The sequence below is a fragment of the Catharus ustulatus genome, chromosome 1, assembly GCF_009819885.2.
Source record: "Catharus ustulatus isolate bCatUst1 chromosome 1, bCatUst1.pri.v2, whole genome shotgun sequence".
Lineage (NCBI taxonomy): Eukaryota > Metazoa > Chordata > Aves > Passeriformes > Turdidae > Catharus > Catharus ustulatus.
The window spans coordinates 48,926,604-48,951,111 of record NC_046221.1 but is presented as its reverse complement, the minus strand read 5'-3'; the positions used below and the strand labels follow the sequence as shown (position 1 = coordinate 48,951,111).

Sequence of the window (24,508 nt, the reverse complement as noted above, 5' to 3'; positions counted from 1 at the left end):
TAATTTCTATGCTGAGAAGCATTTAAGCTTTTCAGTCGTTGAGACCTTCTTGCGAACGAGCACAGCGACCCAAGCAGCCGGCGAACACCACGCCCCACGGTCACAACCATGTCAGCACGGCGAACCACTGACCCCGCCCTCCATTGCGTCCCGGCTGGCCCACGGGCGCCCCCCGGCGCCGCTCGACGGGAGCGGTGGGGGGCGGGGCAGCGACGGCGCCGCTTCCGGCCTCCATTTTACTCAGCGGCTGGAGGCCGAGGCAGTCCCAGTGGGTGGAGGGGCTCGACCTGTGCGGACGCCTTCCGTTTGCCGCGCTATTTCTTCTCCCTCCGGTCTCGCGGGCGTGAGGGACGAGGGTGTGATTCCCCTGTGGCTGCGGTTCCCGGACCGTCAGCATGGGGATGGGCTCCCCTACTTCCCCCGGGAAGTTTGCCCCCTGCCGCTGAACCCGCCCGGAGCCCCTGTGAAGGTTAGAGCAGCGTCGTGTTCCCGGGGAGGAGGAGAGCGGGGCAGGGCCGGCTGGGCCCGCGGGCAGCATGGACCAGAGCTTGGTGGAGCACCCGGTAACCCTCATCATCAAGGCCCCCAACCAGAAATACACCGACCAGACCATCAGCTGCTTTCTGGAGTGGACTGTGGGGAAGCTGAAGTCCCACCTCTCCAAAGTGTACCCCAGTAAACCGGTGAGTTGTTGACCAGCCCTTTCCCCTCGCCTTGTCGGTAAGGCTGGCACTGGGGCGACTTGGGGACAGGCGGTCGAGACTTTCCTTAAACCTTGTTAAATAAACAAACAAACAAGAGCCCTGCTTCCGAAGAGGAACCTGTGTGAGAAGGCCATGGCCGTCCTTATGCTTTCAGGGAAGTTGGCAGTGTAACAAATATGAAGCTGCTCTTTTACATCGTGTGAGAAGATCGCAGTGTAGCATCTTGAAAGGCGGTATCGCTAAAGGTGTTCGCTTATTTTTTCGGAGGAATTGAGAATTTAAGTATCTCAGTTAACTGAATTTGAGACTTAATTTTTGTAGATCTAAGAGCACTGGCTAAGAGTTCTGTCTATCCTAAACTATAAGTGATATGCTTAAGGTTAACACGATCTAGGGAATTCACTGAAGTGTGGAATGCATTATGTACTGTGTTTATTCATAGTATTATTTAAAACAATATAGTTGAACAGCCTCCAAAATTATTTCCTCTTTGAAAAGCCATGTTTCTTGAGAATGTGCTGAAAAAAATACTGTTAAGTGTTATACAAACTTGTATGACAGCTGTGATTATTTTGAAAATTAATATCCGTAGCGTTTTTTGTTTCTGAGGGAAATGTAGTTTATTTCTAAATGTGGCAATTAAAAGGGGCTTTGAAAAAAGCGTAGGCAATAGGTGATAATACTGCATATGTGTAGAATGGCGGTCATGCAGAACGGTATATTTTAAAGTTTGTTCCAGACAACTGTATGAGAAGTGCAGCAGTCTGTGGGGCCTAGAACTAGGCTTTAGAAAACATCAGCAAGAGGTGACATTTATAGTTTAAATTATTTTTCACCTAATTCAATACAAGAATTACTGTCATGGTTGATTTTTTTTTTTTTTTTTTTTTGGACGGAGGGAAGTAAAATACTAGCTTTGTCTCAAAAAGGGTTGCTGCCTTTTGGAGAAAAAAGAAAAGTAGCCAACAACTTGGGCTGTGGCACTGGTACGTTGACATCTGTTAAACAGTTGTGAGAGTTTGTGAATCTAGTTGTTGCTGTAATTCTCTGCTGAAAGAGGCTGTCTGCTGTGAAAAATGAAAATATCACTCCAGCTGATTGCTGCTTCATCCTCCTCCCTAGAAATTTCCTCTAGTGATACGTTTCTGTTTAAACACTAGTTTTCGTACTCATCCTATGAATGATCCTGTTAAATTGAGCTCCTGAAAGGAAAGAACCTTTATGAACAAGAGTTTTGCATGTTGCACTGTAGGCTTTAAACAGTACTATAGTGTTAAATTTAATTTTTCTGAAGCATATTTCTTCTGTTGAAAAGAGAATCCTTGAAGTGCCTGTCAGTATTAAATGACTAGTACAGCGTACCCAAACTCGTTCTGGGTTAAAGAAAGAATGGGGAGTTTCTTTAATGAGAATTCTATCAGTAATTCCAATTTAATTTTGTTTTACTGCACTTGCAGTTAAACTAGTAACTGAACACAGTATTTTTATTTCATAGGACCTTTAAAGTTAAACTGATAACATGGGAGAGGAGGAAGGTGTTTAATAGGATGGCTCCTATTTACTATGTGTAGTAAAATGAAAGTGTATCTTTGGCTTGATATATTTTTGATATTGAATGCTACTGCTTTTTTCAAATGGGTGCAAGTCCTTTTGCTCTTAGGAGCTCCCCTCCTTGCCTTTTTTTTTTTTTTCATTTTAAACTAGCTCACTGTTAAAGGACTGATTTCTCTGTTCCCTCAGTATGATGGGTCCTGGAAATAATTTTTATTACAATTTTATTTTAAGGTGATGGGAATACACCAGAACACAGAGACTATACAGACCTTGCAGTGTTCTTGAAGTTAAGGGTGTAAAATAGAACTCAGTTGCTGTCACTGCTGTACATAGTATTTCAAGTTTTCTGTGTGACTTGAACCTCATTCTTATATGTACATGTCCTGGTTTGAAAGACAGGTATTTGCCAAGAAAGAGAGGAATCCGTCCCTTAGATGAAGAGTGAAAATCCCTCTCCCTTATAATTTTGAAACCACCCCCCCCTTATAATTTTGAAATTAGGGGCTCTCAGGCAAAGATATGGGGTTAGGAATAAGTTCTTTACTAATATATCTACAAGATAAACAAAAACAACAACAGCTATGAAAATTAACAAAAAACCAGAACAGTTACTCAGTTCCAGTCCCTTTTGGCCACAGACGCTCTCTCCCTGCGATCAATGCCGGTGGTGGGGGCAGGGCAGGTCCCGTGCAGCTGCCGAAGGCTGGAATAAAGGTGGCAGCGGCCCAGGTGGGAGAAGGATGTAGGAAGGACTCCTTTGCTCATGGTGTTGGTCGTTGCGCATGGCTGTGTGCTCAGAGGTAGCAGGCTGAAGCGGGAAGGCAGCTGTGCAGTGTCCGACAGCAGCGAACGTGGCTCCCGGCGTTGGGATGGCAGGGGGTCTGGTAGGGTAACAGCACCAGACGTCTCCCTCCGACTCCACGGTTGAGAGAGTGAGAGCACAGCCACCCTCCACCTGCCTCCCCCCCGGTTCAGAGGTTGTGGTCTCCCCGCACTTTGTCTCTAGCCACCCATGCTAGGGTGTAGCCAACAACACATCACAATGGGGAAAATTCCAGAGAAGAAGGGAAAAACTGCAACAGTGCATCTCTAAATTAGTTGGTAAACTGATGAAAACTCTAAGTGTCCTAATTAAATTTACAATTTATTAAGAGTATGTTTTCAGAAAATGAGGTGGTTAGAATAGGCAAATGATAGTTCTTGAGGTAGTGTTTGGGATTTTTCCAGATTAATTTGTTTTTTAATTGATTAAATTACATGCCTAAATACATACAAATTTCAAATACAGGCGGATGTAAATCGATTTAGTTGTTATTAAAGTTGATAAACTTAGCAACGTAAGTACTTGAATAAGCTAAATAGCTTCAGAAGGGTGTTAAAGAGTCTTTACAAAGATTCACATTTGTCAGTACTTTTATTCCCTAACTGGACTGGCTTTCACAGATAGAGTACAGTTATAATGTCCCTAAATGAAATACTTATGTAGAATAACACAAGGCTGTTGTAAAATCAGCCTGTGTGTCTCAGTCTGGCAGATCCTGCCTTCGGTGCTTTAACTACTACACTGATTACACCTGTGATCAGTAATTTAAAACTGCTATTTCTCATTTCTTGTAGTACCTGTCATTTAACTTTTGCCTTCAGTGCTAACTAGATGTGGCTGTCTGGATTTTTATTTCTGGGGAAGAATGGGAGAGAGGCTTATTGAACTAGAATAATACCTGTCTTGTAGCTGCAACTGTATAGCTCAGTGATTGCCTGTGTTCCTACAGGACGTTTCTACACTGTCTTAGGTTTGGTGTTTGGTAATGTGCTGGGCGTAGCTAGTTTGGAATAAGCATTGCAAAAAATCTTGCATGAAAAATGGAGTAAAAAATTCCATTCCAGTAACTCTAGAGTTCTTAGTTTTGAATACATACTTTTTGGATTTTGATCTGCAAACTGACTCCCATCTCACTCTAGGTTCTAGAATACAGTAATTTCACGATTACAAGCCGCACGGACTATAAGCTGCATCTCCGGGTGTTGGCAACATTTCATTCTTTGTCCATAAATAAGCTGCACCTGATTACAGAAATTTCGCTACTATAAGGCGCACCCTTTTGACTAAAATTTTCACTCGAACCCGGAAGTGCGCCTTATAGTCTGGTGCGCCTTATATGTGGGCAAAAGTTTGGAAATTTGCCAACCTGGAAGTGCGAGCCACGGGGGGAGGCGGCAGGGCCGCGGGAGCCGGGTACAGGCGAGTCCGGGGGCTGGTGGAGCCATGGCTCCTGGGTACAGGCGAGCCCGAGTGGAGGCAGAGCCATGGCTACCGGGTACAGGTGGGCCCACGGCGCCCCTCCTGCCAGGTACAGGCAAGCCCGAGTGGAGGCAGAGCCGTGGCTGCTGGTTGCAGGGGGCCGGCGGAGCCACAGGTCCTGGGTACAGGCGACCCGAAGTGGAGGCAGAGCCATGGCTCCTGGATGCAGGGGGCCGGCGGAACCACGGGTCCTGGGTACACACGAGCCCAGGGGCCGGCGGAGCCGTGGCTGCTAGGTGCAGGCGAGCCCAAGTGGAGACAGAGCCTTGGCTGTTGGGTGCAGGGGGCCAGTGGAGCCACGGGTCCTGGGTACAGACGAGCCCGGGGGCAGGCGGAGCTGTGGCTGCTGGGTGCAGGGGGCCTGCGAAGCCGTGGCTCCTGGGTACAGGCGGGCCCAGGGGCGCATGGCTACTGGGTGGAGGGGGGGCCTCAACCAGCAACTGCGCGGGGGGAACTGGGGGTGGATCCTTGCTGCAAAAAAATAGTGCACCTTATATGATCTACAAATTTGCGAAATTTGCCGACTCCCGGGGGATGCGCCTTATAGTCCGGTGTGCCTTATGGTCATGAAATTACTGTATAAGCCGCTCTGTCGTTCGCAGCGAGGACCCGCGTGCAACAAAGTTGCCAATTAGCAACAGGATCGCGGGGTTTACTGGCTCGGATCGGGCTGTGCAGGCTCGGGCTGCTCGGGGCTGCCAACGGGGCTGGGCGGCCCAGCTCGGCGGGGCTGCTCGGGTCTGGCTGCTGCTGGGCTCACTCAACCTGGCCTGGTGCTGCCCTGTGGTGGCAGGCAGGGATGGAGCCCGCCGGTGGCGGCAGGCCGGGGGAGGAGCCCCCCCCCCGCGCTCCCGCGGCGGCAGGCCGGGGGAGGAGCTCCCCCCGCGCTCCCGCGGCGGCAGGCCGGGGGAGGAGCTCCCCCCGCGCTCCCGCGGCGGCAGGCCGGGGGAGGAGCTCCCCCCGCGCTCCCGCGGCGGCAGGCCGGGGAAGGAGCTTTCCTGCGCTGGCAGGCGGGGGCGGGAGCCCCCTGCTTCCCCCTCAAGCTACGAGGATGGCAGCACGCAGCCCCCGCCTCCCTCCCCCCCCCCCCCACACTTCCGGCATGGAGCCCACCGCCTCTCCCCTGGGCTGCGTTGCCTGAAGGAGGGAGCTCCCCGCCTCCCTCCCCCCGCCCCAGCGCTGCCGGCACTGAGCCGGCCCCATCCGCTGCACAACACAGTAACCAATTTGTAACAATCACGAAATCGTGGGTTTTACTGGCAGTTACTCGGCTTGACACCTCGGCTGCACTTCCGGGGTTGGAAATTTCAGAAAATTTTTCACATATTAGCTGCTCCTGAGTGTAAGCCGCCTTTCTGGGGTCAGAGCAAAATTTTAGTCAAAATGGTGTGCCTCATAATCGTGAAATTACTGTAATGTTTTCTGATGCTATGTCCTTTCTTCTGAAAATAAGGCTACTCTGATTATGAGGTTTGAGGTGTTTTTCCATCACACTTCATTGTTCCAGCTAGCGGGGAGCATGCTGTTCCTTGAAGCAGGAGGTGTGGTAGTGAAATTTCATCTGGCAGAGGATGAGTTGAATGCCTTTTCCATTTACTTGCTGTATGTGTGAACTACTGTGTTTCCACATTTATGACCTCCTCTTCCATTTGAATAAAAAAAAAACCCATTTCAGAATTGCAGTCTTTCAACCTGAGAATTGCAAGTGACAATCCTGTAGTTCTCAGGTAGGTATTTAATTTATGAAGGGAGGAGTATGGGATTTAAGACCTCATCTTCCTCATTGAAGTCTCTGGCTTAATGTGATTGACAGTACTAAACATATGTTTAACCTTTCCTTTTGTGGCTTTGTAGGGAGTTGAAACGCATTTCTGAAGGCTGTGTGGTCAGCTTTCAGGGGTGGTTTAATCTTGCCCGTTTCACCGCTAAAATAATCATATTTAAAAGTTATTTCTTATCTTGTTAGAGGAGATACTTTAGTTAGATGGGGTGGAAGAGGGATGTTTCTTGAGGCATTGCAGAGAACAATTGAAGTGGTCATGTAGAAAACTCCATTACAAGTGAGACGGGCAAAGCAACACTCTAGTGTTACACTGGATGATGATTTAAAGATTTGGGGTTTGAGGGGTTTTTGCTATTAAGCTTTCCTTGTTTAAGTGCTTATCTGTCCTTATTAATCTCCAGATAATCTCTCTCAGGACCCAGAAACAAGGATTCTTAAGATTTTTCTTCTGACTGCACTGGTCAATCTAAAGCACAAGTTTCCAATTTACACGAAACTAAAGTTTTCATTAGTCTAGATGCTTAAATTCTTATTTTTCTGATCTTTCCCAAATACAAAATGCAAGCTTGCATTTTGCTGGCAGCCTATTCCTGCTTGAAGGGAGCAACAAAATAGTATTACTCAAAAGAAGTTACTGACATGAGACAGGCTTTTTTTGGTTTGTTTTAAATGTTAATAGTAATAGTACACCATTGTTGTTGAGTGTGTTGCAGTATTTTATCAATTTGATCTGCAAGTAACTAGTTATGAGACATAAAAATACTGTCCAATGTCACTAGTTAAAAATACAGAAAAGTGCAGAAGTCTAGAGCAAGTTTCTCTTAAAAGATACTGCACAGTATCTGTCAGGTTTTTTGGGGTTTTTTTAAGCATTTATTTAATAATGGCTAGTATGGCTTTGGGGAAAAAAGTTAGAACCTCACGTTTACTGAGTATTTATTAGCATTATTTGCTTTGAGTATATCTGTTTTGTTCTAATGATATGACCTTTTTTTTCAGGTTGAAAAAACCCCAATCAATTTTGTAATGTTTCTGTATTCTGCTAAATTATTTGTATTATTTCATCTGTACTGCAAGAAAAAAAAGTCAAAACTTCTGTGGAAACTTTTCCTAATCACAGCGATCTGGGGCTCAACTATTTGTCTTAGTGTGAGCAAGATGGCAGAGTGGGCAGCAGAAGGCTGGGATAGGAAGAGAAGAGGTGTAAGACTTGGTGATTGCATGATGGGGAAATTCTTCAAATAGTTCATGTTGATAATGCATGTCTGTTACATTGATGGTAGGTTAGATTGCTTCATTTAGCATTTGTTTGTTTTTGAGTAAGCTCCTTGTTTTAGCGTATCGGACATCTTGCTGTAGCTAGGTACCTCAAATAGTTTCCTTTAAAATCATTTTATTTCTATTGTGTGGAATAATCCAAGTTACTATCATATGAACAATATATAATTTGTTGTAAACAAAAATTTTATTTCTTTATTTAATATTAGATTATTTTAAACTGTGAAACTGTTAGGAAAAAAGCTTACCCAGGTAAGCTACCTTAAAAAATGCTTTTGCTGCTTCTTGCTTTTTAATGCTTTCCTTGGTTTTCTTGGTTTTGGGGTCTTTTTTTGGTTTGCTTTTTTTTTCTAATGATTTGTTTTGTTTAGTTTTTTTTTTTTTTTTTTGTGTGGGGCTTTGAGGGTGGGGACAATATAACAGAGAAGTCCTTTTTGAAAAAGACTGAAATTTGTGCTCTACTGTGTATTTTAATTGACATTCCATTGTTCTGCTAACTTTCTTTGCCCCAACTACTTCTCCATTTATATTTTCAGAAGGTGCCTGGGACCAGGAGCAGGGTAAAGAAGAAATCACTAAAGAACAGGCATTTGAGCATACTTGAAAGTTTTCTTGACGAACATTTACCCTTAAGTGGTGTTAATTGTTATGGCACTCTTGCTGAGTGCTTAATAGCATAATTTAATTATTTTTCAGAAGTAATTTGTGAGTTGGACTTGTGAAGCCTCTGAAATGTTTTTAAGTCTGTCTGTTGGTGTTGTTCATTTGCAGATGAGAATTCCTTTTATCTCCATCTGTATACCTGTACAGCAGGAAAAAAAAGCTAAATTACTTTCTTTGTCCCCATCTCCTAGTCTACAAAGGATCAGAGACTGGTGTATTCTGGCAGACTGCTTCCTGATCATCTGCAGCTGAAAGATGTTCTCAGAAAAGTAAGCTTTATGTCAACACCATACAATATTTGTCCAAGGCCCATTTTTGGAAAATAGGAATTTAGGTTTGTGTTGTTTAACTTCATATTTTCATTGTTGAATTGAGAGATGTAACCATGTAACGTTGATAAGTTCTGGAAAATGTGTTTTCAAGTATGCCTTGTGTATAGTATTATGATACTTGTGGATTGAGGCATGTTTCCAATTGATGGGAGCGCAGGTACACTATGCTGAGTCCCAAGCAAGTAATATGTTGTGTATCATAGAATGATGGAATGATTTATGTTGTAAGGGACCTTATAGATCTAGTCAACCCTCCTGCTTTGGGCAGGGGCACCTAGACCAGGTTGCTTAGAGCTCCAACCTGGCCTTGACTTACTTTGACAGTTACCACTGTCCCATAAATGGAATAATACAACATGTTTGTGTTGATTTGGGATATCATTTTAATTCTCATAGAGGCTTAAATCCAAAACTTGTGTCAGAAATGGTACTTGTGTAAGCAGATAAAGTGTAATAATTGGGCAGAACTGGAATTCTAGATTTCTGAACAATTTCCTGGGAAGGCTGTTTGTCTTGGTTTTGGTTTGTCAGCTGTTAACCATTCCTGATGATGTTTGAAACTTTGTTGGTTCTTTCTCTTTTCCTTTTGTAATTTTTAAAAATTGTTGGTTCCTATTGGAACAAATAATTCTATTAGTCTTATTTTGGATTCTTCAGTCAACATTTAGATCCTAATTCTAAAAATGCGTGACATGCAGGAAATCTTGGAATGCATACATTTGGTTTTCAAACTGGCTCAAATAGCTTGGATTGATGATACTAATTAATAAGTACTTCATTAAGTTAGGAAAGTTCTTAATATGTAGAAGAATGTATTTAGGGTAGATTATAAAGAACTTTTGTTTCAGTTTTGATGGTGATGGGAAACATGATGCATTATGTTGAGTTGTCTAAATTCCTTGTAAACAGGTCAGGATGAATCAGTAGCTGTTATTGGGGAAATACCTTAGGTCCTTGCACAGTTTTTAATCCTATGAGATAGATGAACTCTATAGTACAGTACCTGGCTGTTGGTAAGGATACTGTTTTGTGACTTCCTATGGAGGAAAGTCTCCAAATGTGGATGGTGCTGTAGTGAAAATAGACAACTGAACTTCAGTATTAAGAGGAGAAACAGATGCAGAAGAGTCTGGAGAATTGCTTCAGCAGACTAACACTGCTGTTCCTTTATAATCTTTATTGTGAAACAGATTTTATTAAATGGGATTAAACTTTTTACCAAAGAAAGTGTTTGCAGTTTACTGTGTATAGCTTTATTAGACTGGAGATGGACTATTGCAAACTGGTGTATGCCCTATACTGCTTAAATGTTCGAGGACATACTGATAGTACTTATCTCAAAGCTTAGTTTTGCTTGCTAAGGACTAAATGAAATCAAAATTCCTTAAATTTACTTGGCCTACTTGCAGGGAACTGGTTTTAGAAGCAAGATTTCCAACTTTATGTGCTAGAGTAGAAACTTTGTAACTAATGTCTTCCTTCACCATATGGGGGCTGTGCTTGGCTTTAAAGCATTGGTGTAATGCTTTAATGTCATGGTGGCAGTTTTAGGCCTTGGGTGTAGTTCAAGAAATTTATGAATTTGAAAACACATCAGTCCTAAGCACAAAGAAGTTTGTGTTGGAAGAAGAGTTTCTGTGCTAAAGCTTTTGAGAGCTTTTGGAAAAAAAGTATGATTGCACTTCAGTCTTGTTCTCTGCCAAAATCTTTCTACTGGGTTATCTATAAATTACTAGTATTATCAGAGGACTTACTAAATTACTTAGTCTAGCTTTGTGATACTTGCTCCTTGGTACTAACCAGTGCTGTTTCACTGATAAAAAATGCCTTGAGGCTGGAAGTTGTGGCACTCTTCTAGCATAGTGGTGTCCAACACATTACTGATGAATAGAAGTATATTGCAATAAACTGCCATGTTTAATAAAACTGTAGGCTTACCAGTGGTATATCTAGCTTCCCTGCCTTTCCCAGGGGCATAAATTTTTATCTAGGAAGAAAGTGATTGGTTACGTTAAAGGCTTCTGACATGGTCAAAGTGCTGATCACCTGTGTTCAGTGCTTTCTGATCCTTGCTATCACTGAGCGGTAAGAACTTACATTTAATGCAGCAGTGAGGCTGTGCTTGAGATTAGGAGCCAGGATATGGAGAGGAGTTTAAATCACTGAGTGTGCATTGGTTATGCTAGCAGCAATGCACAGAGGTGTATAAAAGAATTTATCTAGTTTTTTCCATTCTTAGAGACCAAAACCATAAAAATGGGTAAATGGCTGTTATAGCACATTTATATATAGTTTAAAAAACCCTCTCCAAACACAGATTTTCTGAATGTCATCTCATTAAAAATGGCAACTTGCCTTGTGCCATGCTGATTTCAGAAGAGGATAGAGATTTTTGTTGCTACTCTTGTTTAAAATTTAGTTACTGAAGAAACTGCAGTGTACAGTTTGAGTATGCAGCCAGAGCTGTTGCTATGGCTGTGTAAGGGGGTGTTTTAATTTGGTACAGTGAAATAGCTTTAGATTGAAGTTGTGACCTCCAGACTGGGGGTGAGCGTGTTCCTGCAGAATTGGCATGGTCTTATTACATGGCTTCAAATGATGGCATGCATTTACTTCCTCTCTCTCAAATATTTGAGAATACTCAAGCCTCACCTAGCACTTAGCATAGCACTCCCTGAGCATGAAGTATCTGCAGGGGCTTTTCAGTTGTGTGTCTGCAGGTTAGGCTTGAGCCAGGAGCTCAAGCTTAAGCAGGAACAAGGTGCAATACAATGGCTGGCACATTGTTCTTATCATGGTCTGCTTGTGGCATTACAGTGCCTACATTTTTCATGTACCCTGATGTCTCTATTCAATAACACTCTTCACAGATCTCAGTGCAAATGTAAGCATTCTCAACTTCAGGTAAACTGAGACCTTTAAACGGTGTGAGATTTTTCCAAAATAAGTTACAACTTGTGATACACTTCCTCATGCTTTTCCTGGGGTTCTTTGGTTCTGCTATTCTGCACTTCTAGGGAAAACTGAGATCAAGTCAGTGTTCCATGTGTTAATATGCACAGCTCCTAAGAAGACATTTGTTGTGAAACAGTAGGAGTAGGATTCTCTTGCTAGACTCTAGTGTTGCTTTATGGTCTGTTTTGTATAATTTTTTTTAGTGTTTACAGCTTTGACTGTTTTATACTTGTAATTTTCTCCAGTATTGTTGCTTTAGCTTTTCAATTTCTTTAATTTTTAGCAAGATGAGTATCATATGGTTCACCTGGTATGTACCTCTCGGACACCCCCAAGTTCTCCAAAACCCAGCACCAGTAGAGGTCATGGAGCAGCAATCTCCAGCAGTAGCTCAGTGAGTTTTTTTATATGCAGGACATGAATTCCTTCTGTGCTAAGGGAACTCTCCATTAGTTTATCTTAACTTTTTATATTTGTGTGTAAAATGGTATGTTTAAAGTATAGCATGCCATATGAATTTGTACAATTAGACTTGATTATTGAAGGATGTAATTTTATTTAAAGATTATCTTTTTTCTAATTGTAATAGTTATGCTTATTAGATGATAAAGCACTACTTTTTCTAATCTATTCTGTCTTTTTAACACTATATTGAGAAGTACTCTTTCCTTTCTCTCCATATCCCTGTATCATTGGCAGAAATTGCACTGTGTATTCAGATTTTTAAAAAAACTAAGTTGAGATTTGCTTTGTGAAAATTTAAGAGACCAGTCGAAATATTGCTGTTGTTATGAGATACAGGTGGAACTTGGCCAGGTTTTTTTTTCTGTTTGACAGGAATTGACCAGTATTTATGTATGAACTTTGAGCTAGTCATAGCATGTGTAGACAGTCAAAAGTAGGAAATGTTCTTAAACAATTTAACTAATAAAAGTGTTACAGAACATGTTTATGGTGCTTTAAGCCTTCCTGTCTTCACACCCTCTAAAAACGATGATTGTCTTTGTTTGTATTGTGTTTTAAAAGCAGTTATGATTTCTGTTGAGAAGTTGGTGGGTATCAGCTTTTTTCAGAAGTGAAACTATCACTAAGTAACTCTTGAAGGTTAGTCAGAAAGGGATATATACAATATCACTGCAGGTACATTTCATCTGAGGTGTGCCCTTTAAAGCTGTCTGTCTTTATTCTACTGTTGATAGGGCCTGTGTCAGGCTGCTGTGTGACAGACAAAAACATGAACAGTTTAAGCAATGGTAGAGGGGATTGTGGCTACAACATCTTTTCAAAGTCTGTATTTATATCTCTGTTTACAGGCAGGACACAGATGACCTCCTTGACAAGTATTTTATTGATGTGTACATCAGTTGTAAATGTTTTATTTGAATGACTGTATTAATGACTGCTTAAAGCAGGCAGTATGTAAAGTGCTAAGCTCAGAATACTTTAGAAGAAACAGCCTAAACCCAAAGTTTGAATGGCCTTTGTCCTTCTACTTTTTTTTTTTTTTTCACTCCTTCCCACCCACAACTGTCCAGTGGAAAATATTTTTTGTTTTCTTTGTAGGGGCAAATATGATATGGATGTCTTAATTGCATCTCCTTACTTTCTGAGTTGTCAAAGTTAAAGAGGATTTTCTACAGAGTAAATACTACAGTAATTCTCTGCAGCAGGATTTGGGGACTTATTAAAACTGAAATAATGCATCTTTATGGCCCCATTGTAATCTTGTTATGGTTAGAGACAGTTTAGAAGCCAGGTATCACAGGTCTGACACTAGTTTCAGGTATGTTCCTTGGAGCCTAAGTATTTCCTAGCTGTTTCCCTATTCCCCTTGATAGTCCCCTTGGAGAGGTGAGCACAGCAGTTTGGATTGGGCAACAGTGAAGAGGATGACAAGTAGAAGGGGTGACTAAAAGATAAGGATAGAGGAATGGTATGTTAAGCTGCTGTCTCTGAAGATAGTTATATCCTGAAGCTGTAGTTACTTCTGTGAACAGCAGCCACTAAAATTTTCATTCCTGCTAAATGTTCTTTCAATTAAGTTTTAGTTTGCTTCAGCCTTTTGAAACTATGATGCCCAGTGACTTGTGGTGTTCTCTGGAAACTATCAGATGTTGAGTCTTTCTGAAAATTTTTCCCCCTTGCACCTGAGTACAATTTTGAATTTGTTTTTACTGAGGCTTACCAGAACCAATAAAACCACAGAAGAATTTAGTGTTACATTCTTAATAAAACTTGTGACAAAATGCAAGTAGTTTTTTTAAAGACACAGCAGTGAATCTTGTAACTGTGGCGAAAGATCCACAACCTCAGATTTTATTTATTTTTAAGAATTCAGAGATTTCTGGATCAACTGCTGCCTCACCCACAAACCAAGAAGCAGCTTCTACGTCTTTGAGCACTAGTGCAGATGGAGTGAGGCATCGTAATCTTCCACAAGCATACAGCAATCCTATGCCAAGCCACCAGTTCCCTTATTTAATGCAAGGGTAAGTGAGACTGAAGCAATCATCACTCTTCAATACTCTTTATAGTGCTTTAAATATTCAATTGCAATTATCTTTCTTTCACAGTCTGGAAAACCATTTGGCTTGTTCACCTTGAAGCATAAATTACATTAGAAAAATTTTCACATGAAAATTAGTGTTTTTAGCCAGGAGTCAAAGAGGAAGTTCTCTTGGTGCTTCCCTTCAGGCTATTTTTTTTTATATTTTTCTTTATGCTTCCTGCTCTCAATTTTCTTAGACAAGTGCAGCTTTAATATGTTTAGTGAATGTAGTTAGTAATGTAACTGATAGAATTCTTACTTCTAGTTGTCTTTTCTGTCCATTATTTTAACAGTCAACTGTATATTCTTAGCAGAATATGATGGTTTCTAGTTTGACACATAAGAACTGTAATTGTTCACTTCTCCATATTGGATTCAACTGTAGAAATGATATGCAGGTGTTTTGAGTACGTGTAGTGCTTGTGTATCTGCAGCAGAATGTTTAAGGATTTTCATACATGCCAGTGAAAGTAACCACATCTAGATCAGGTCTGTTATTATGTAACTATTAAAATTCTGTCTCTTTTTTGCACTTAAGAAGTAGCTTTAGGAATTTTAATTTGTGTGACCTTTACAGCTACTTAAACATGTGGGTTTTTTTGTCTTTAGTAGTAGTAATAGCTTCTTCCAAGAGGAAAATAGGAGGATGGTGTATTTTGAGATGATGGCTGTCATTTCCTCAGGGAGCACTTTCAAGTTTCCTTTCTAACAAGGTGTTCTCTGAGTACTGTATAGATTTTAGAAACCTACTTTGGAGACTGTTGAAACAAAAACCCCTAAAATGTGAAAGTGCTAACAGTAACATTGCTTCTGTTGCTGGAAAGAAAACAGATGCCAAGAGCTGTTGAAAGCTTATTAAGTTTCAGTTTAATTTACGTACTCTCATTAGAATTAACTCAGACTTGACTACTCTTACTGGTTTTCATCTTGATTTTTTTTGTTTTTGTCTGAAATGTACTGTCTGCTGGGAAGAGATTGCCTTTGTAGTGGGGGGACAATAAATGTTATTCTGACCAAATGCATCTTCACAAAAGTGGTCATACTTGCCTTTCTGACAAAGCTAGGTGAAACCAGGTTGAATATTAAGACTGCTGTAGTTATAATGTAAATTAATTCCAGAAGAAATGTTATGTATTTTGTAAATTACTAATCTCTAAGAAGTTTTGACATTTTTCTAATTAGCTTTTCACATAGACATATTCTGAGTTTCTGTCAAGTGTGGTGAACTAAATAGGCTGTGGGTTTCAAAAAGGCAACAACTATTATTTAGTCTTTGGACTGAATTAGTGTCAGTTTGGGAGATGTTGCTGTCTTGGAAAGAGAGAATAACTTAAATTGAAAATACTAAGTGTGTGATTTGCTATGTCTAATATGTAATGTGGATTTGTAGACTGAAAAGTACTCAGAACCTGACATCACTGTACATATTTCAGGGACTTTAGTCCTACTCTGACTGTTTCTAGCTTGGTTACTGGAAATAGGGTCCTCGCTTGTGGCTGTGGTGCATTAGCAGTGCACCTGAATCACATATTTCAATTTCTTGTAATCAAAAAGGAATCCAGATGGTGATCCAAGAGCATTCTGTGGTGCAAACAGAACTGTAGTAAGAGTGACTGTAGGTTTCCAGGAGTGCATTCCTAATCTGAACAGAGATGCCAAAATAAATGAACCCTAAATAATCCTAGACTTTTTTTTTTTTGGGGAAGTATTTAATGGAATGCTGTCAGAACTTGAATTAGATCTTGGTAGACTGCTGGGTATTGGCTCTGCTCAACTCAGTAATCTGTGCCCAGTGCTTGCTGGAGTCTGCTTGCTTCTTTTAAAAGCCTTTTCAATGCATCAGTAATCTTTTCAGATGCATCTGCTTTTGCTTTTAGGCACTGCTGCTTGTATTCCAGCAGTAAGAAATGCCCTCTAGTTTTTTTAGCTGTCTCTCAAACATCATTTGGAGCAATGGGATCTAGCTTTAATGTAATTTATGTGCAGATCAAGACTTGCTAGGAACATGAAGATTCATAACTGAAACTGGCGTCACTTTGTTGATTTTTGTGACCAAATTTTTATTCTAACTGCGTGATGAACTATAGGCACTACTGATGGGGAAAGATCTCCAGGTATTTGAAAACATATGTAAGGGTCAGTTTCCTTGGGCATTTTGTAATACGTGATAAGTAGTGTGAATGTTAGATGATCAAATTGTGGTTTCGGTTTTGTTTTTTTAGTTCCTGGCTTGAAGCTGCAGTGTGAGACTTGAAATACTTTGGGAAAACTTCGGGCATTTAGATTGTTGAAGCATTATGGGGAAAAAATGAATCTTTCTGTTGCTCTTTAGATTTTTTTAAAAAACATAAAAGCTTAACTTAAGGTGGGATGGGGCAAGTTGTTCATGTATGTACCAAGTTAGTCCTTAGCTGTGGGGAGCAAGCACAGCATTTTGTGCTCCTGTGGACTTTGTTGGGGATTGGGGCTTGTGCTGTGCTGCACAGGTACAAACAGAACACATGGGCTCAGCCCTGGCAGGGTTCACATTTCCAGCTGGAGAGCACTTGGAAACATACAAGAGACATCAAGGCAGAGAAACAATTTGTCAAGTGTGGGTGGCCTATCTAGTGAAGTGTTTTCATATTGTGCAAACAACAGTGTTTGAAAGTAAATGACAAAAAGACATACTGACAACACACGGTATATCCTAGCACATAAATACCTTGCTTCATCAGTCACCTTTCTTCACTGTATTTTCTTCTAAGTAGCAAGTAACATAGTGGAGTATACTGAAAGATTACCTGAAGTTGATATCCTGAGCTTTTAAGTCTAAATAAAAAGTCTTGTTATTTCACTAGTGGTGAGCAGTTTCTTTGTGATAACCTTACCTTCAAATTCAGTGCTGGTTAGTTCATTTGAGTGTCTTCTGTAGATCAAAAGAAGTAGTTCTGAGCTTTTTAACCATCCTGAGGAGCGCGATGTGTCTTTTCAGAATATTCTGAAGCTACCTCTACCATTTGAACTGTTTTCTGGATTATCCAACTGTTCTTCTGTTGTCTACTCTGTGCTGTTCTCCAGTCTTGGAATGCCTATACAGATCCTGTTTGCTTCCTCCTTTTTATGTGGTTACTGTCATTCTTTTGAAATGCTCTGCTTCGTACCTCTTTCTCCTCCTTTTGGAAAAAAATGAGGAGAAAGTATTGTGCTACTTTACTTTCTCCTTGAACAGCAAGCTGCCTTGCTTTGCTGAGAAGATCCTCTTCCTCTGGGGAGGTTCTTCTCACTGAAATACATTGTTACGGTGAGAGTTATTTCTGAATTTCATAAGCTACTTAATACCATGGCAACTATAATAGCAGTATAACTGACAAAATCTTCATTTTGATTTTTGATGAGCAAAACAAAATACAGTAATTTCACAAATACAAGCCGCACGGACTATAAGCCACATCGCCGGGTGGTGGCAAACATTTCGTTCTTTGTCCGTAAATAAGCCACACCTGATTATAAACCGCTCTGTCGTTCGCGGTAAGGACCTACGTTCAACAAAGTTGCCAAATAGTAACAGAATCGCGACATGGCAGGGTTTACTGGCTCGGCTAAGGCTGTGCAGGCTCAGCCCACTCGGGGCTGCCGACAGGGTCAGGTGGCCCAGCTCGGTGGGGCTGCTCGGGGCCGGCCACTACTGCCGCTGGGCTCGCTCGTCCTGGCCCGGTACTGCCCTGTGGCGGTGGGCGGGGGCGGAGCCCCCTGCCTCTCCCCCGCCTGAAGGAGGAAACTCCCCTGCCTCCCTCCCCCTCCCTGCGCTGCTGGCACTGAACTGGCCCCACCCGCCGCGCAACACAGTAACCAATTTGTAACAATTGTGAAATCCTGGGTTTTACTTGCAGGTGCTCGGCTCTGCACCCTGACTGGCACTTCCACGGTTGTAAATGTCAGAAAATTATTCACATGTTAGCTGCTCCTGAGTGTAAGCCACATTTCTGGTGTGGGAGCAAAATTTTAGTCAAAATGGTGCGGCTTGTATTCGTGAAATTATTGTACTAGTGTGCTAGTTGGCATTCTAAGCCTGAAACCAGTTGTAAGCATGTATACTTTTGTTAAATTAATGGAACCATGTACTGAAAAATTAAGTTTTGCTTCTGAAAAGCTATTGGAAAAAATTAAAAACTCACCACAATATTTGAATGTGAAATAAATCATGTAAAAGAAAAGAACATGACATAAATTAACTTCTGTGGTTTGTCTTGTTTGACTGGCTACTTAGTCTACTATTTAGATTGAAGACATCAAGAAAGCACCTTTTGAAACAGTTTGAAAGAAAGATGGGGCTCAAATCCGGTAATGTTTCTAAAAGATGTATCTGTGAGGGCAAGTTATTAGCCTAAGGCCACTCCACTTTTTTTGGGGTCAACATAGCAGTGACAAGGAAGAACCCTGAAATCTGTATCTGATGAGAAAAGGAAGCAGTGAATTCCTTCAGAACTTACTCAGACAAGTTGAGTAGCACTGCTTTTTGGTGAGTGATCCTACCTATTCAGACCCCCATCTGATACTCTGCTTAAAATTTAGACACTGATCAGTGGTTTATCTCAGCAGAGTATTTAATGACACTCATGTAGAATATTTAAATCGTCTTCACGTTTTGAGGTCAAATGTTTTGTGAATTTTGGAGGAGTCTTATCTCTGTTTGCCAGTTCCAGGGATAGAAGAACACGTTCTTATAGCTTGAAATTATAAATTGTGATTGTTTTTTTTCAATAGTAGCTTCATAAATTGTGATTAATGTTTTTTCAACAGTAGCTTCATGGCATTGCTGTTTCAACATGTTAATTATGCATCAATAAATAGTATTAGCAGGACAGCTAGTTAATCCTTTCCATTTTTAAAATAGTCACAGGCATTAGTTGAGGTTTATCTCAGTTTGTGTTTGGTATCAGGAAGGTACAGTAATTTCATGAATACAAGCCGCACTGTTTTGACCAAAATTTTGCTCCTATACCGGGAATGCGGCTAATATTCAGGTGCAACCAATATGTGAATAATTTTCTGACATTTTCAACCCTGGGAGTGCAAACCAAGTCAGTGCAAACTGCAAAGTCGAGCTCCTGCCAGTAAAACCCGGCATTTACGCGGTTGTTACAAATTGATACTCTGTTGCAGGGCGGGTGGAGCTGCTCTGTGCCGGCAGCACAGGGAGTGAGGAAGGCGGGGCAGCTCTCTCCTGCTGGCCCCACGGCTCGGAGGAGGCAGAGGCTCTCTCCTGCTTGGCCCCGCGGCTCAGGGGAAGGCGGGCAGCTCTCTCCGCTTGTCCCTGCGGCTCGGGGGAAGGCGGGCAGCTCTCTCCGCTTGTCCCCGCAGCTCGGGGGAAGGTAGGCAGCTCTCTCCGCTTGTCCCCGTGGCTCGGGGGAAGGCGGGCAGCTCTCTCCTACTGGCCCTGCGGCTCGGGGGAAGGTGGGCAGCTCTCTCCTGCTTGTCCCCGTGGCTCGGGGTAAGGCGGGGCAGTCTCTCTGCTTGGCCCCGCGGCTCGGGGGAAGGCGGGCAGCTCTCTCCGCTTGGCCCCGTGGCTAGAGGGCTCCTGTCCCCGCGTGCCGCCGCTGCAGGAGCAGGCAGGCTCCATCCCCAGCTCCCATCGCCGCCGCAGGTGCCGGCAGGCTCTGTGCCCCCCCTGCCGCCGTGGGGCAGCGCCCAGCCGGGGTGACTGAGCCCAGCGGTGGCGGCGACCGGCCCTGAGCGGCCCCGCCGAGCGGCAGCGCCGAGCTGGGCCACCCAGCCCTGTCGGCGACCCTGAGCGGCAGCGCCGAGCTGGGCCACCCAGCCCTGTCGGCAGCCCCGAGCCCTCACGACCTGAGCCGAGCCAGTAAACCCCGCCCTACCGCGATTCTGTTACTATTTGGCAACTTTGTTGCACGCGGGTCCTCGCTGCAAACACAGAGCGGCTTATACTCGGGTGCGGCTTATTTATGGACAAAAACCGAAATGTTTGCCAACACCTGGCGGTGCGGCTTATACTCAGTGCGGCTTGTATTCATGAATTTACTGTACTCTTGCTTTCTTCCCCCACTGCCCCCCAAAGTGTTGTCAAAGCAGGTTATGGCTAAATGCAAACATAACAGTTTTAGTAGAGGAGGTCATGAAGTTGCATGGCACGTTCTTCTCCAGAATTACAGTGAAATATTTATTCATGTGTAACATGGAAAAAAGATTTTAATGTCTTCCTCCCATCTCTCCTTCTGGGCATATAGTGTGTATTTGAATGCCTGGTAGACTAATGAAATCTCTTGGTGATATCTTTGCAGGGAGTGCCTTACTTAGGGAACAGGTCTAGTCTGCAGTACAATTACAGCAGTCTCAGCTTTTGCTACCTGCAGTCTGAATAAACTTTTCTTCATGCTTTAACTCTCATGCTGTCCTGAAAGATGGCCTGGTTTACTACAGTTCACTACATCAAAATCTTTTGGGAAAGAGTTGGAAATCTTGCCAAAACATGCTATATGCTCTAGGAGGTAAGAGAGGATAAGAAGTCTAATAGCAGACAAAACCAAACATTAAACTTATGTACAGAGTTTTATCTCTCTTGCATGTGAATCAGAGTTAAAAGCTCATAGGGAGGAGAATCACATATGCTCAAAATATTGAAAGGGGGGAATTAAATCCTTTACAGTGTTCTTAGTTGCGATCTTCAGAAACTGTATCTGAAAGTTTAGTTTGTATTTGCTTATGTTATTTCTTCACATCTCTGATCAGTGATATTTTGGTTATTGTTTCTAAAAGAAAGCTGTAGAAGATAGTAAACTTTCCCTTTAGAGCTCCTCTAGACCTTTAAGGATGACCTCTGAACTTAAAAAGAATTATATGGAAGTGTTTTTGCAGTTAGCACTGTTTTGAAAAATTTCCAGCATTGTTTTTTCCCAGAGATGCAGCTAGTGACTTTTGACTAAGTACAAAACCAAATATTCTTTCTATGAAAATAACTTTGCTTATTAATGTCTTTTATGAAGATATAGTGGTTTTTTGGAATGAGTTGGATGGTCTCACTATGTTATTTCAGTGAATTATCTTAGGGGAACAAATGAGAGGAGAAATGCTGCTTTAATTGTTTTTTAATACTAGCATGCTTTTTAAATGTCACAACTCAGAGCTGACTATTTTTCTTTAAATAATTTTCTAGCAATATAGGCAACCAGTTTCCTGGCCAAGGTATTCCTGCTGGGTTTTCTATGTATCCTGCATTCAGTCCCTTACAGATGATATGGTGGCAACAGATGTATGTACGTCAGTACTACATGCAATAGTAAGTTTGCATGATCTTATTACTGAGCTACACTAGTGAAAAGACTATATTAAATGGGTTTTTTTGGGATCTAAATGTCTGTGTTTATCTTGTCTGGCTCTGTTTTATACTTAGCTTTTTTTCCAGCAAATTCTGAAATCCAGTCTTGGATTAGAGTTAAATTGATGTCTTAGTAAATAAAAATCTAAAGGAAAATGCAGTTTTTGACATGTATTACATCTGGAACTGTAGCAGAGAAGACAGACATAGCAATTATGGTGCATGTTTTTTGACAAACCAAGTTTATGTTTAAATTTTTAGCCAAGCTGCTGTTTCAGCCCAAGTGACTTCCAGCACTGAACCAGCGAGATCTGCAGTTGCCCAGGCTGTAAATTCAGAACATGCTCCTGCAAATGAACCTGTGGCAGTGCCAAATGTAGCTGTCCAGGAGAACAGGCCTGTAAACCAAAATGTTCAGATGAATGCACAGGGTGGCCCAGTAGTGAATGAAGAGGACTTCAACCGGGACTGGCTGGACTGGATGTACACATTCTCTAGAGCAGCAATTCTTCTGAGCATCGTATACTTCTATTCTTCTTTCAGTCGGTTTGTCATGGTAATGGGAGCCATGCTGCTGGTTTATTTGTGAGTACAACAGTTGAGTATAGCTGCCGATCTGAGATGTGGAGTATGGTGCTAATGTTTACTCAATTTAAAATTAAGAATTATCTGCATGCAAAAATTTACACGCTGCTCCAGAGTGTGTCCGTTAAATTTTAAACGGCTAGAGAAACTGATGTGAAGAAAGTAATTCTCCAAATGTTTTTATAGTGAGTTTGGATACCTCTTATACCTAAAACACAATGTTCTTACATATTGGTGATATTAATAGATCGGTCCTGTTGAAATGTAGCATTTTGGGATGAGAATTTAGAAAGGGGGCGTGAGGGGAGGGAGGCTCATATAGGTCAAGCAGATATTTGCATAAACGTATTGCTTGGATATGAAATTGCAGAGCAAAGCTCATGTGTATTTCCAAAATAAGTGGATGTATGCAGTAAATTTTCTTAGGCAGAGTTAAGCTAGTGCTACTACTATGGTGTGGTACTAGATCTGGTAGAATTACAGAGATGTAAAATTTTAATTGTGCGTCATATAAACCTAAGCACATTCTGTGTTTAGTTGAGAAATACCAGTACTGTTGTCATCACTTCCTTCTGCATATGAAGATACTTTAATGATGTAAATAGAAGTGGAAAATGAAAGTAATGCTCGATATTTAAAATGGGGAGAAGACCCATAGATTATTTAATCACCTAATTATGGTGTACATTATTTGTCTTCTGGAACTGAGGGCTGTGAACAGTAAGACCTTAATGCAGACATTGAAGAATAGCCATTCGCTCTAGAAGGATGCATTACAGAAAAATAGATGTAACTTCATTCATTTGGAAATACAGAATTTGCTGCATTAGTTAGCTTTAGAGGAAAAAATTTTTTACTCTTTTCAAAAGAGAGGTTTTCAACTGTTCTACTTTCTTACATAGACACCAAGCTGGATGGTTTCCCTTTAGGCAAGAGGGAGGCCAACAACAGGCAGCCAATAATGCAGAAGTGAACCGTGATGGGCAACATGCAAATAATCCTGATCTTGAGGAGATGGTGAGTAAGGGCAGACATGTCTTTTGAGACTCCTGTTTATTGTAAAGTATGCTGTTGTGCCTGGACAGAAAGCCAAATTTTGTGGAATGCAGTTGGTTTAACCAGAAAGCTTTCAGCATTGTTCTCAGGTTGTGCCTGCTGCTTAAATTTTGTACTTCTCCAGTCTGGCAATTACTGATTGTCTCTACTTCAATCACAGATGGTCTTCACACTAGTTACTTCAGGCAGTTGTTCTGAGAGAGGTTGCTTAAAGTGGAAAGATGCTGCTGGTTACCTTATGTCAGAATTCTGGAAAGAAGCAGTTGAATTGCTTCAATTTCTGTTTTTAAAGGAGCGCCTTATGGATGATGGGATTGATGAAGACCTTGGAGAAGATGCAGGTGAAGATGGCAATACAGAGCAGCAACCTGGATTTATGGCTTCTGCTTGGTCCTTTATCACAACTTTCTTCACATCACTGATTCCTGAAGGGCCTGCACAGGTTGGCAATTAAAGTGGAAAAGGAACTGTGTCAGGCAACCTCAGTAGCCATATGTAGAAGTGGAGCAGATTCTAGAGAGTGTTCTAACTACAGTGCAATTTCTGAAAATGTACAATGTTATCTTTCTGATCATGGTGTACAAAAATGTGTATTTTTTGGCTTTCTCATGCATTGACTATTTTAAGCACAAGTGGACTACTAAATGCTTTCTTTAAGATTTTTCTTTTTCTGAAGAATAAAATATAAAGATACTAGTCTTCCATGGTTTGTTTTAATTTCAAATGTGTGTTACACTGAGGCAAAGAGCTTGTATGTAATCTGCACCATTACCTCTTTAAAGAGCTGTTAAAATATTAATGTTGACAAACCTTTCCAAATGTGCTGTTTATCTGAATAATGTCTCTTGTATTTGATGGAGGGTATGAATTCTCACATGGGATTTGAAACTTACATAATTCCTAAGAGAATGCAGTTAATATAAGGGTTACTTGTTAATGGCATGTTGTCTTCATGTCAGAAAATAGTAAGCTTCTTTAAAAAACTGAGTGCTTGTCTTGAGACTACTGACGTTCATTAAAGTTGGAGGTATTTGACAGCTCTTCAAAGACAACTGGCAATGACAGGATAAACCTTAAATGTTTGATACATACAGTACTTTTTAAGAATATAGGTGTGCTGGGGCAAAACATGTACATTAGGTTTTTCGATAAAAACGGTTATGGTAACTCTTTTGGATGGTTATATGCATATTTGAATGCAAATGGATAAATTGTGCCTCTTTTGAGGATATGATTAATTTTGAGAGTGTAATAAAGTTATCATGATGGCATTACTGACATTGACCAAAGTGATGTGTTTGTAGCAGTGTCTATACCGTTATGAATATGATCTCAACAACAGGCTATCTCTATTCTTTAACTTCATTAACCTAATTAAAACTGAGAAAAAGAAAATGGTACATGAGAGAGTAGCAGAGTGCTATGTTGGGTTT

At 41.5% G+C, this 24,508-nt stretch overlaps 1 protein-coding gene across 3 annotated transcripts; it reads left to right on the top strand.

Annotated features, from left to right (window-relative positions):
• Positions 1-222: 222 nt before the first annotated feature.
• HERPUD2 (HERPUD family member 2) lies at positions 223-24,353 on the top strand. Of its 3 annotated transcripts, XM_033063351.2 has the most exons (9): positions 223-683; positions 8,476-8,553; positions 11,855-11,965; positions 13,903-14,060; positions 20,521-20,607; positions 21,273-21,395; positions 21,696-22,019; positions 22,922-23,036; positions 23,368-24,353. In XM_033063351.2, exons 1-9 carry the CDS (start codon positions 537-539, stop codon positions 23,527-23,529), a joined length of 1,305 nt encoding a protein of 434 aa, XP_032919242.1. In that variant the 5' UTR covers positions 223-536; the 3' UTR covers positions 23,530-24,353. The 3 variants fall into 3 exon arrangements, with proteins under 3 accessions (XP_032919242.1, XP_032919251.1, XP_032919261.1); XM_033063360.2 differs by lacking the exon at positions 20,521-20,607 and having other exon boundaries at positions 224-683; XM_033063370.2 differs by lacking the exon at positions 223-683 and having other exon boundaries at positions 8,534-8,618.
• The last annotated feature ends 155 nt before the right edge of the window (positions 24,354-24,508 follow it).

Bases quoted from the DNA above. Each gene is read 5' to 3' on its own strand.
- HERPUD2 (XM_033063351.2), top strand. From the start codon at position 537: ATGGACCAGAGCTTGGTGGAGCACCCGGTAACCCTCATCATCAAGGCC. The intron at 20,608-21,272 runs GTAAGAGAGGAT...ATAATTTTCTAG, and splicing joins CATGCTATATGCTCTAGGAG to CAATATAGGCAACCAGTTTC. The intron at 22,020-22,921 runs GTGAGTACAACA...TTTCTTACATAG, and splicing joins GCCATGCTGCTGGTTTATTT to ACACCAAGCTGGATGGTTTC.